Below are 13,096 nucleotides of genomic sequence, written 5' to 3'. Positions count from 1 at the left end.
AGTTACAGCAGAAGTGTTCAACATGCTTGGCTTACATCGGTGTATACATTGGTGTATTGAACCTTTACATCCCAAACCCTCTTTATTTTAAGACTATTTATTTTAAGATATTCAGTTGACAGAACTTGACTAGACCAATACAAACTAAAATGACTAAAAAGACAGCCAATCAGTCAATCTGCTGTGGTTATTTATGACAAAAATGCACGTATAGTTTGATTGTTTATTGTTTTTAAATGTCTGACCTGTACTGTAGGTTACATTCATTAAGTCACACTGCCCATATGCCCCATACTGGTGTTGGTTGCAGAGTGTGATCCAGCCTTAAGATGCAGGCATGAGACAAGTTCAGTCAGGTTCTTTTTGCCCTTGATTCACACAGGTTTAAAGAGGGTAAGTACAATACAAAAACACCTACACACATGAGACGGTATCCAGGGATGCCTTTCAACAAGGCTGTCAACCTTTCAGTTTTGTGGTTGTGTGTGTGTGTGTGTGAGTGTGTTATGCAAAGTGTGTGATTGTGCCTTTTTTAAAACTCATGTTCCTCGTTTTCAGTACATGTACAATTAGCAAAATGCTGATGATCTCTCTGCAATTATCTAAACAGTTGGTTATGAAACTGATTATACTTTATATGTGACTTCAGAAATTATGACAAGAGATGTTTATATGATTTCTCTTTTTTGTCTTATTTCGAATGGAAAATGTTAAATGTTGCCTGGAGTTGGAGTTGTTTCCTTAACAACGCAGGGAACGAACCCCCATCCTCTCGTTCTCCCTCCCTCCTCCCACATACTGTCCTTTTTTGGTAGTTCCTTGTACTGCCCCCCCCTCTCCCTTTCTCTGGGAGGGATTGTATGACCGCTTTTCCTGCTTGTGGAGCAGAGCGGGAAAGAGGAGAAGTCTGTTACTCTGCAGTTCAGAGAGGAAGTCACCACCTCTTCCCTTGACTGTGTGTTTGGTGTGTGTGTGTGTGTGTGTTTGCTCCGTCAGTCAGCCTCACACTTGCAAGTTGAGCTGAGCGAGGACAGAACAGCTGGAGTTGGGCTTCATAGCTGCAGGACGCAGGCTGATCTGAGGCAACAGGTCTTAACCTGGAGGAGAGGCAGAGAGTTAAAAACGGAGAGGAGCTCCCGACGCTGCGCTGCCTGCGGCGCCAGCCGCATCCCGGGAAGAGCAGCTGGTGAGTAATAGTACATCCTGTATGTACAAAAACATTAGCATCAATGGTAATCTATTTTTTGTTAGACTACGTTACAATATCTGCTGAATAGATAGCAGAATTTAGAATGATTTTGTTTTGTTTTCATCTGGCAGCATTAGAAATTAAGTATAAATGTAATGTAATATATATTGTAATGTATATTTTTTTATTTTTTTATTTAAGCAAATAATGTTTTTTACTTTACCAAAATATCATGATTCAACCTAGATGCTAAACTTGTATTGGGACATGTTAGAGTGTTTAGTTATCTGCATACTGATTGCTTTAGTAAGGGTGATACAGAGTGACCTTTCCCCCAGGTGTCAAAGTGCACATCTGTTTGTGCAGTCGAAGTCAGTAGCTAGAGAAGGCACAGAGACCTCCCAAATTCTGCGAAATGCAGGGTGAAAAGGAAGCCCACCTCTTCTCCTGTAGACGTGACATGGAGGTGTTCTGTTTCAGCAGGGTAATTGAGTGAGGCGAGTCTGGGTGAAGAGCAGCATCAGTACCTTTTTCAAAATCTGCTCTGCTTGTTTCTCCTCCTCAGCAGATGAGCTGGTGATTTAGATTGGAGCAATAAGGCCGGATCCTGTTCTCCTGTGGGCTGGAGACTGAACGTATGATGAAAGTCTTCCACAGCATGTTCTGGAGCTCTTCTCAATTCCTTCACAAACATCCCTCCATCCTACCATAGACTACACGCCACTCTGGACGATTTATCTCTGGGCTGTGCTTAACTTCCCCTGGGCTGGTAGTTAACATGCTCTGGAAGATCAGGGGTCAATCCAGCACTCCTCATACTTGTTCAAGCTTCAGTCTAGTCTGTGACAGACATCTTGCTGAAGGTGCCGAGGCTTATACACCCTTCCTCCCTAATGCAGTATGGTGACAGAGTCAACCGAGGCAGTGACAGGCTGATATGTGAGACGCTACTGAATCAGAGTTTTATCAGGAGTTGATGGACGAGGGGAGGTTGCTTTACGTTCTACCTTTCCAGGGAGGTTTTACGAGACGCCAAGTAGGGGGAGGTTTCCTTCCACTCCAGCATCAAGAAATAGTTCATGTGGGGCTTGCCAGAAATTTGACAAACATATTTTACCAGGAGAGATTTTCTTGCTGATGTCAGAATATAGATGTAATATTTTTAAATCCAATTTATCAAACAATTCAATGAGTGATAGAATATGATCTTTTTTTATTATTTTGATTTAGTTCAAATATCAATCCAGTTGAATTTTGATTGCCCTCTGATAGTTTGCTAATCATCCCATTCCATATGGATTAATTATCCCATCATCTGACAAAGTGATGGCAGTTCCTCAAGTGACATGGCCAGACAGGCTGTTTGGGGTTAATGGTGCCCACCCACTCATGGGAACATTGATGGGACATGTGTTTTGTGTCATAATCAGGAATGCCGCCGCATAATGGTTCCAGCATGGGACTCTGGTTATGCTGCTATCTACCCTGATCGATCCTGAGATGAGATCATGCTCGATTTAGAGATCTCTCGAATCGGGTCACTAATCTTAAAACCACAAGATTGGGCTGGACAATTCTGTGGACCTTCACAACAAAGCTGAAGAATATCATAACATTATAGTTCCTGTGGGGCATAAACTCAGATAATGGATTAACAAGATCCACAATTCCTAAAATGTTTCCAGATCTAGGATCTGTCTGGAATTCAAATATGTTATGAATCATGATACTCTTGGATTCAGTTTGGAAGAACCTCACATGATCTCCATTGCACTGGTGGAATCAGCCATTGATTTTTCAGGGTTTTAGAGCATGGACTTGTGGGAGTGTGGAGGTACAGTGTTCATTGGTGGATGGAGGGGAGGTTCAGATGGCCCAGGCTGGATGGCAAAACTCACATGAAGATTAGTTATGTGTTTTTCCCCCTGGACTGACAGAGCAAAGCTTCAGGTCTCTGTCTCCCATCAACTACACATCTGTGGTCTGTTAAACCCTCCCTCACAACCCCCACAACAGCCAGAATCCCCACCGAGTGTCCCACAGTCTCAGACATGCAAGCACACGTACAAACACGCACTCACCTTGTGATGGACTCCATGCTTCCAAAAGACACCCCCCCCCCCAATAGCTGTTCAGCTGGTGACTATGGCATCATTGTCCACATTTCATCATAGGGACCTCAGTGACCCTTGCCTCTACAAGGACATGTGGCCTGTAACCACGCTAGCAAAATGTGGCTTGAAATGTTCAGTGGTTGATGATCCAATTTTGCCTGAAGAAGTGACAAGAATGAAGCTTTGTTGTTTTGAGTCTTGAGTTTTTGCACCCAGCTGAGATCCATCTTCAGGGTCATCTCTTCCTTGGGTGAGGGGTCAGCAAAGCTGATTGTGACCACATGCCTGACCCTGGTCCAAGAGAAATATCCCCCCCAGATGGAGCAGTCCCAAGCAGGGGCAGCATCACCAGTGCTCAGCACAGCGTGGTTTTTAAGATCTTGTGTCAAAAGAGCAACAAAAGAGAAGGATGGACATTCGTTCCTTCTTCTCCAAAATGCCAGTACAGCATCCAGCCAGTACAAATCATGCCGAAAATTGCTTCTCCATGCAGCGCCTGCTCTTTTCCAGGTCCTCCCAAAAGCCCTGGACACCTAAAAAAATGTGTGTAGGTTTATCGACCTGAAAGATACCTCTATGTGATTCATCAGGTTTCTGGAGTAGAGCATCTTGAATTTCCATTAGTCTGTCAGTTGGTGCAGTTTCTGCTTCAGGTTGGTCTTCAGGTGGAAGGAGAATGTTCTAAGACACCCTCAGCAAAAGCTAAGGTAACAGGGTCTACAGCCACATAGAGCAATTTGTTCCAATTCTAATCCAAGATTAGAATTGATCTGTTGAGATGGACACAAATACCTTATTGCTTTCTCAAGCAACCTTATTATTTAGGGGCAGTGGTGGCCTTGGGGTTTAGGAAGCAGCCCCATAATCAGAAGGTTGCCGGTTCAAATCCTGAACTGCCACAGTTCCACTGAGGTGCCACTGAGCAAAGCACCGTTCCCACACACTGCTCCCTGGGCGCCTGTCATGGCTGCCCACTGCTTACCAAGGGTGATGGTTAAAAGCAGAGGACACATTTCGTTGTGTCACACTGTGCTGTGCTACAATATAGTCACTTTCACTTATTGCTCAAATAAAAAATGTTCAGACAGATCCTTCCAGTCCACCTCATTTTCCATTTCAAATGAGCTTGATCAGCAATTTTATTTAATTCCGCTTGACACTTTGATAAGATTATGAATGGAATATTAGTGTCCATTGGTTGGCTGCTGTTTAAAAAGGGGGATCCTTGATGCATATCCCTGGTGACGCAAATAGAGTATGAGGATTAAGGCTCAGAATTGGCAGAGGCACACTCGCATCTAGTTTCATCTACGCACAGCATAAACTGCATGGATTTGACATTCCCAAACATTGTTCAAGTTGAGCTTTATTGTCATTTCATCTACATACATGTTAGATGGTACATAGTGAAAATAAATAACGTTTCTTTGGAACCCGGTGCTACATGTAACATTTAAACAATTAAACAAAGTTACATACTGACATAAAGTGCACATGTGCGACACAGACAAACTGGGCTACATAAAGTGCAAACGGGACAGAGGCAGTGCAAGAGTAACATTTAACAAAAATCATGTAGACAACAATGAGACAGACAGTGCTAAACAGGTGTGTGCTACAGACCTATTCATTCCAATAGCATTTATGAGCAATGAAAACAAAAAATGTATTCAAATCTAAATTTAAACTTTATTTCAACTTTCAAGGGCCGATGCCAGGCTGACCTCAAACAGTCTGTGCACTTTGCCAGGAATTCCTGCGGCTGCAGCATCAGTTTATGTGTTAAGAATATCCCCTCAGCCCTCCGGCCCTGAGTGGGTCCTTAAAGCGAGGAAACAGCCTTGGCTGCGCTCCTTGACTCCCGCAGACTGAATAAATTCTGTTTTTGCAGTGCAATGTGAAGGATCTGACTCTGGTCGGCAGACATCTGCGCAGACCGAGCTACTGTTACACCGGCTGCTGCCACAGAAGACAGATCGCCCTGTTAAAGGCCTTCCTATCCTGACATGCGTCTTCCTCGTGGGCCTTTGAGTAAATATGCAGCGTTTGGTTTGAGGAAGGACGGTCGCCTGGGCGTTGGTGCAGACAGATGGGTTGGAGACCACATTTTGGATGAAGGAAATGGAAATGGGGGAAGGAAATGCTATTGTTGTCATCCCTTTACGGATCAGCGCTAAAATATTGCACAAATGATTGAGTGTACTGCTATTCTCAATGTTCTGGGAAAGAACAAAATTGGCTTTCTTCATGAAGCAGCGTGGGCTGGTGTAGGCCCCGAGAAGCGTTTATCTTTAGAATGGTTATTGTCTCAGCAGCGGAGCAGCCAAGGCATTAAAGTGCATGTTATTGTTGTACTAAAAATGCCATTCAAATGCTGGGCACAGAAATGCCACATTTTTATACTGCAGGGCGCATGGAACTATTATTAACCTCCTTGCAGCTGTAAACAATTCAAACATTTAACAAGCAGTAATGCCTAACTTGACAACAAATAGATTTTGTGACATGAAATCCAGGAATAGGCTTGTCTCTTTTGTTGAATAACTTATTTTTTTAATGAAAGTGGTGAAAGTTTTTGTTATTGTAATACACAGCACAGCACACAGTGACACAACAAAATTGTGTCCTATGCCTGAAAGTTGAGAAAGAAATAGATTACCCACAAACTGAATATGGACGAGATTTACTACAGTAGCTGAAAAATCCACTGGAAAACGGCACAAAGTAGAGTTTTCCCTCTTGTTCACTTCTTCCCTCCAGGTCTCACCTACTACTTATCATGACCGGAACAACAGGGAGAACAGTTATTCATAAGGGTAAATCAAATGTACTAAACCTTTCTAAAGTTTTGCCATACGTGCTTCATCTTCATCTTCTTCTACTGTATCGTGAGAAGTCAGACATAAATCATGAATTATTCTTGCATTTATTTGTACGGTTTGAGCTGGGTGTTTTCCTTAGCACAGAAAACGACCAGCCTAAGCAAGGAAGAGAAAAATGAACGGGCTTACAGCAAGCAGCAAGTCTCTGTCTTCAAAATTTTAGCGACTGCTGAGATAGATAGTTAACAGTTGCAACAGATGCTGTGAGTTGCATCCTTTTTTTTAACTACGCCAACTATATATATGTGTGTGTGTGTGTGTGTGTGTGTGTATATATATATATATATATTGCAGTTATATGACAAAAACAGTTATCCAGACTACCCCATTCCTTTCTCCATTGCCACCATGTGCCCCATTCACATTTCTGTCTGCCTCTTCATAAATGCCTGTCTAGAACCGGTCCTGGTGGAACCTTGGCAGTTTGGGTCCATTTCCTTAACCACTGGGTCATCTCTGCAAATGCAGCAACGTTATGGAATGGGACTGGTCTGGTTAATAGTGGCTTTTGGATTTTCCAATTATTTGGTGTTGTTTTTTGTAATGTTAAATTGCATGTAGCCATTTGAGATGGAAAACAGGCTTTGTCCTGTGAATCTCTGTATGTCCAGGGGGTGGGAATACCGGTGGGTCTGCAAATAATTTCCGCCCACAGTGAAAACAACACAACATGAAGAGGCAGGTTAATGAGTGTTTAGGTTGGCGTTAAACATTTCTCTCTGGTTGCTGTTACCTAGCAATTTCGGCTCTTGACTCCTGTCACGGGCAAGAATAATGCGCGTTAACAGTTATATAACAAACAGAAAGACAATAAAAAACGTAACCATCACATATTTGCTTGTGTTGTTGTGTAATAGAGCATAAAAAATCATTTTTATTGCCAAATAAACAAATACCAGTGGGCATGTAGCAAACTGACATATTTATTATGGCTGGCTCGAAAAAGTGCATTAATGCCAGCAACTAAATATACTGTGTATTTACATATATTTCCTTTATTTAGTGTTGGCAGTTTTTGTATCATCTGCATTAGTATAATAATATACAAATGCGCAAGTTATTCTATTATTTCTCGTTTTCCTCGAATTGTGAAATCTGCTGGTTAGATCTGGTATAATACAGGACACGGTGGGACTCGGCTTGTTGACACAGTCCTGCTCAAACACACAGCGAGTGACAATAATTAAAAAGGAAGGAAGCCCTCAGGATGGCTGTGTTTTAAATCCCAGTTGCCTGGTGATAAATAAATAACTCGCCGCTTGGTGGGGTGACTGTGTACGGCATTTGGGAAGCTGGGAGATGGCGGGAGCAGCAAGATCTGAATCTACAGCGAGGCTCAGCTAAACCAACTTCAGCAGCCGCCTGTCTGATGTTCTTTCCAGCCCAACAAACATCTGCTGAACTCACAGCTAGCCACTTTTTATGAGTAATGTTCCCCAAATCTGGACTATCTCTTCATCTCAGAGCAATAAAATTTGCTTTCACCAATAAAAATCAATTTTACATGATATTCATAAACACGTGGTCATGATGGGGGGGGGGGGGGGGGGGGGGGGGGGGGCACGTTTAGAATCATAAATGGACAGCTTTTCCAGGCACACGCTGGATAAAATCTTCTGCAAACATGAATGATATCCATCATCATCTGGGGTACGGATTTTTACATGAAATACAATCTATATAACATTTAAGTAAACTGTCCTCAATGCAGTGAGAGGACAGCAATCTGTAACACTGACAGGAGCGATTTGTTCACACAGGCAGCAGAAAGTTGAAAGGGGTTGAAATATTGACCAGTTCCCAGCTGCTGTGTGGTTTGTTTGCACTGCAGATGCCTTTGTGAGCACTGATCTAATGTATTCTGACGTGTTTTTTTTCTCTGTTCTCTGTGTCTGTGTGTGTGTGCATGTGTGTTTGCTTTTGTCACTAAATAGACAAATGACCAGACCAGTCTGAGTGAAACGGAGCTCAAGAGAGAAGAAAGGAAACACAGAAGTCCTTTTTTACTGCATCATGAATCGCTTGCTGCAACCCATGACCTCCTCCTGACCCGACTGGTAAGAGTTTATTATTCACAATAACAAATTTGACAGTAATGTTCTATGCTGCTGGAATTATTGCAGTAGTGTACAAATGAAATAGATGACAGTGACATGCTGGTATGTCCAACATAGTCACTCTGTGTGTTTCTACATGCTTTTGGTTTTTAGTTTAGATATTGCATACAAAAGCTACCTCTGCATTCTATATTTCATACATCCAACAGATATCTAGTAACAATCGGGTGATATGTGTTTTGTTGCAATACTACAATGTCAATGACAAAAATGAGTAGAGTACAACAGATTCATTTACTGTAATCATTGAAAACATTTCAAATGGTAAATTTTTTTGGGAAAAATATGAATTCACCATGCCTGACACTGATCTGCTGCATCGTCTGGAATTAGGGTGACCTGTCAATAGGAATGAGGAAAGGAGTGTATGGAGGCAAGTACAAAATAATGAACTGGGTAGGGGACCTGACATTGTCCCCTACAACAACAACAGTCCCATCAACAGCTCCACAGACCAGAGGTATATCATTAAGAAAGGCTACAAAGAGCTTGTATGAACCCTGTATGGTACCGCCACACCCACAACATGATGCTACCTTCAGCTACTTTCACAGTGTCTCTCTGACCTATAAAATAATGCCCTTATTCACAAACCCTGAACCCTGACTCATCCACAGAAATAAATGTGTGATGTTTTTCAGAATCCAGGGCCGTCATCCTCTGAAAAGTAGACTTACTGGTTACAATAAAACAAACTGTACAAATGCATCAAATACAGGCATAATGAAACTCAACATGCATCAACATCTTCAAACCTCAAAAAGTACATTTACAGCATTTGCCAGATGCCCTTATCCAGAGAGACTTACAATCTGTCCAGCATTCAGGACTCTTCCTCCAACTCCTTAAAAAGTCTGTATGGACCACTGCATAACGTATCATCAAGAGTTTATGTATAGTACCTTTGTATGTTGGTATAGATATGGAGTGTACAGCCAACTAGAGGCACATTAGAGACTTTTCAGTTCTCATTGACAGAAGGCCATAGTTGTTTTTCTGAGATTTGGTTGAAATATTTGAGCCACCTCAAATATTCAATGTCATGCCACCATTTGTGACATGATCTATCCAGGATTGCTCTTACATCATTGATAATCTGACTGTGACTCTGCCTTGTTTCTTGGCATTGTCATTCATCTGCACCACCAGGGTGCACAACATGAAATTTCATTCAGACACACCTTATTTGCATTCACACCATCTGGTGATGGACAAAAATTAAATAATCATAACTTTTTTAATTTCATCTATGGAGGTTTTGCTAATTAGAAGTCAACCAGGTTGATCAAGAAAGGCCAAAGTCAGCAGGAAGTGAGATGTGACAGTGGTCAGATTGTGAGAAGCAGAAGAATTGGTTCTCCAGGAAGCTCTGCAAGACCTCAGGCCTCCAGGTTCCTTCCATATGCACTTGTCTACTTGCCACTTACATTGGAACCTGGTTTCCCATCAAGGGAGGGAGCTGAGAGTAATGGCAGTTTTGACACACTGGTGTTTAATGGATACAAGAAGCCGGCCCCCCTCACAGTGGGACACATCTCTGGGGGGTAAAGAAGTGCTTCCTGGGGACTTTTCAAGGAATGTAAGTCATGACCGGGACATGACAGGGAAGACACACAATGGGAGCAAACAAGCAAACCGGAAAAAGCCTGGATTCAGATAGACGTTTGTAAGGGATGAGGCGTCTGCATGTCCCCAGACAGTCTGGAGAGTCGCGAAAGAACAAGCACAAGCTGCATCTCCCTTTAGTTTTATACATGTGTCATCTGGAATCGGTGTTTAGCCAAACTGTTCTCATGGGCCATCGGCTGTCCTGACCCAGACCTATATTAAAGACATGTTTACAGCTCAGCTATGTTTTCAGATGTGTGTTTTAGAAACAATGGTGCTTCAGCTGGACTTCTGTAGACCCCTCAGTCTCGGCACCCACAGACATATGGAAAAGTGCCTATAGAGGACCAGCGAGCATGTCGTGTGGCATTTGAGACCCTTGTAAACAGTTTAACATTATTGCTGGAAGCAGGGTGCCATATGCTTGTGTCACACACTCATGTGTGTGGCCTTTGATGGTTTACTAGGCAGGGGTTGTTGCATGGAATTGAGGCGAAGTGGTACACCATGCATGGATCACATCACAGCACTCTGTCTTTGCAATACATGTTGGTTTGATAAAAGGTTGTTTTTGTAGGGAAACTCTGGAAAATCCACAATGGATGTGAAGAGGACAGAGATGGACCTCTTAAGCAACAGCATTGCTGCTTATGCTCATATTAAAGGTCAGTATAAACTTGTGAACAGGCTTAAAGTAAAAATCTGCTTTTGGGTCCTTGTGCTCCATGAAGGTAACTATTGGTGTTATACAGACCTACAGTGGTGTTACATACAGTAGCCATATTGAATTTTCTATTGACTGCTTATCATCTAAAACTATAGTCAGTCAACATGTTTCCATGAACAGTTAGTTGAGGCACATTTACAGTTCAGCCAATGAATCGCTCTGTTTTCCCTTGTCAGAGTGAACAAGCCCAGAGCTTGTCCTTTAGTGCTCTGAATATTTCATACAGGCTTTACTCTTTATTCATTTGGGGCCAGTGGTGGCCTAGCGGGTAAGGAAGTACACCCAAACCTCCAAGGCGCCACTGAGGTCCCCCCTGCTTGATCAAAATACCGTCCCCACACACTGCTCCCTGCTTCCATTGGACTACCTAGTTTAGCATAATGGGTTAGGGTTGGAGTTAGATTAATGCAGCCTTGTAATATATGGTGGACATTCCAGGATCAGATAGTAAAAGTCTAGCGCTTGTTTCATCGTATCAGTTTAGAGTCAGTGGCTCATCTGATTCGTTTTTACTGACCATGTCCACAGCTGAAAAGCACTATCCAATCATGTGTTGTTGATAATCAGTTTACTGATGCATTAAGGATCTTTTGAGGATGTCGTTTTGTATTATTTAGTAGTATTGATTAAAAATAATAATAATAATAATTCAAATGTATTTTTCATTTCCCCTATACCCAGAAAATCCAGAAAGCTTCGGCCTGTACTTTGTGATCGGCGTGTGTTTTGGCTTGGTCTTGACACTTTGTCTGCTGGTCATCCGCATATCCTGCAAGCCTCGGGTGAACACGCCCCCCTCAACCCCAGAGAAGAAACAGCTAAAGGACTTCAGCGAGGATGAGCAGGATGAAGACAGCGAGGAAGATGACGAGGAACCTGAGGACCGCAGTGTGGAGGTACCCATCCCTCCCCCCACCACAGAAACCGTGACCAGCAGCCAGCTGGATGGGGCTCTGAGCGTGAACGTCTTCACATCAGCCGAGGAGCTGGAGCGAGCCCAGAGACTGGAAGAGCGGGAGAGGATCATCCGTGAAATCTGGAGGAATGGCCAGCCGGACATCCTTGGCACTGGGACGGGCACCATTGGACGAGTGCATTACTAATATCCATTTAATACTGATTCTCTAGTAGGAACTTGCAGACAGACTGGTAGCTTTCATAAAGTAGACACTAACTGGTGCTATTTGACAACAGAATGTGATCAAGCCAGTATTGTAGAAGGATGGAGAGGTTTCTCCAGCTCCAGCCTCAGGCTTTAGGCTTCCCATTTCACTTCCTGTTTCTTGAAGTGGCTAAATTATGCTGCCTTTCATGCTCTATAATGACTAGTGATTTTAAAGACAAGTTGAGACCAAATATCCACAAATGGATGAGCAAACATCTAATTTCCAAACGTACAACTGGTTGATTTCTGCATCCTGTATCTGCCACAGTTCTTCTCTTCTCCCAGCCCTCTATCTCTGATATTTGAACAGAACTTTTTTGAATTCTTTTTTAATATCTATCACGGTTGCACTTGAACTGAAGAAGTGAGGGTGAACAGAGGGTCCCTTGTAAACTGTGTGCTGCCCCTGGGGAGGCAACACAACGTGATGATCATATGATATTCAACGGCATCATGGGGGATGTTTTTTGTGGAACCAACTTAAAAGATCAATCACTGTTTCTTTGTGTTGTGAGAGTGTGCGTGTATGACAGTTTATTTTGTACTGAACCTTTTGTATGTTAATAAAATCATGCTGTTATCTTTAATATATGCTTGTAGGAAACAGAATTAGAAAAAAAGGTCACACGCCTTTTTAAACAAGCATGACGTAGTACTGTAAGCATGTTTTTATGAGCAGGCCAGAGTACTCATAAACATGGGAATGATCTCAGCCCACGAATATAGTGCCATCAGCAAGCTTCCTGTGAGAATAATTATATAAGAAAATACATGGTCAGGGACTGGGGAGACGGGCGGCCCTCTGTACCCCTGAAGCTGTTCCCATGGCTCGGCTTAAAATAGCAAATTCAGACTTGAAGCGGAAATAGTGTGTTTTTGGAGGCTCTTTCAGGGACCATTAAGACCAGGGGAAATTAAAAGTATTAAAACAATAAATTAATGAGAACCTTTCTGGATTTTAATGATTCTTTGTCTCAAAAAATACAGATAGACACACACACACACACACACTTTTACAGGCTTTTGATGTGAGAGCTGTTAGCTGTCATTGACTTTCTTCAATGACTGTCATTGGCTTTCTTCTGTTAGTACACATCCATGCAGATCATCTACACTAACATTAAAAAGTTTAGATTTATTTGTCCTTGTTTCTCCTAAAAAAAAAAAAGCAATTGAAATGGGTTTACAAAAGGGAATAATACTCATTGACTACCCTGAAACAGTAATGTAGTTGAACCCACAGCTGCAGATGCACCAAATACTGTACTAGTGTGAATTTGGTCACTTTAATTAC

At 42.4% G+C, this 13,096-nt stretch overlaps 1 protein-coding gene across 3 annotated transcripts; it reads left to right on the top strand.

Moving 5' to 3' along the window:
• Nucleotides 1-889: 889 nt before the first annotated feature.
• Nucleotides 890-12,389, top strand: eva1ba (eva-1 homolog Ba (C. elegans)). 3 transcript variants are annotated; one of them, XM_028981552.1, is made up of 6 exons: nt 890-1,186; nt 1,755-1,824; nt 6,064-6,119; nt 8,120-8,242; nt 10,488-10,575; nt 11,319-12,389. In XM_028981552.1, exons 5-6 carry the CDS (start codon nt 10,509-10,511, stop codon nt 11,738-11,740), a joined length of 489 nt encoding a protein of 162 aa, XP_028837385.1. In that variant the 5' UTR covers nt 890-1,186; nt 1,755-1,824; nt 6,064-6,119; nt 8,120-8,242; nt 10,488-10,508; the 3' UTR covers nt 11,741-12,389. The 3 variants fall into 3 exon arrangements, with proteins under 3 accessions (XP_028837385.1, XP_028837386.1, XP_028837384.1); XM_028981553.1 differs by lacking the exon at nt 1,755-1,824; XM_028981551.1 differs by lacking the exons at nt 1,755-1,824; nt 6,064-6,119.
• Nucleotides 12,390-13,096: the final 707 nt, after the last annotated feature.

This window comes from Denticeps clupeoides, chromosome 5 (assembly GCF_900700375.1).
Source record: "Denticeps clupeoides chromosome 5, fDenClu1.1, whole genome shotgun sequence".
NCBI lineage: Eukaryota > Metazoa > Chordata > Actinopteri > Clupeiformes > Denticipitidae > Denticeps > Denticeps clupeoides.
This window is presented reverse-complemented; position numbering and strand designations above follow the sequence as displayed.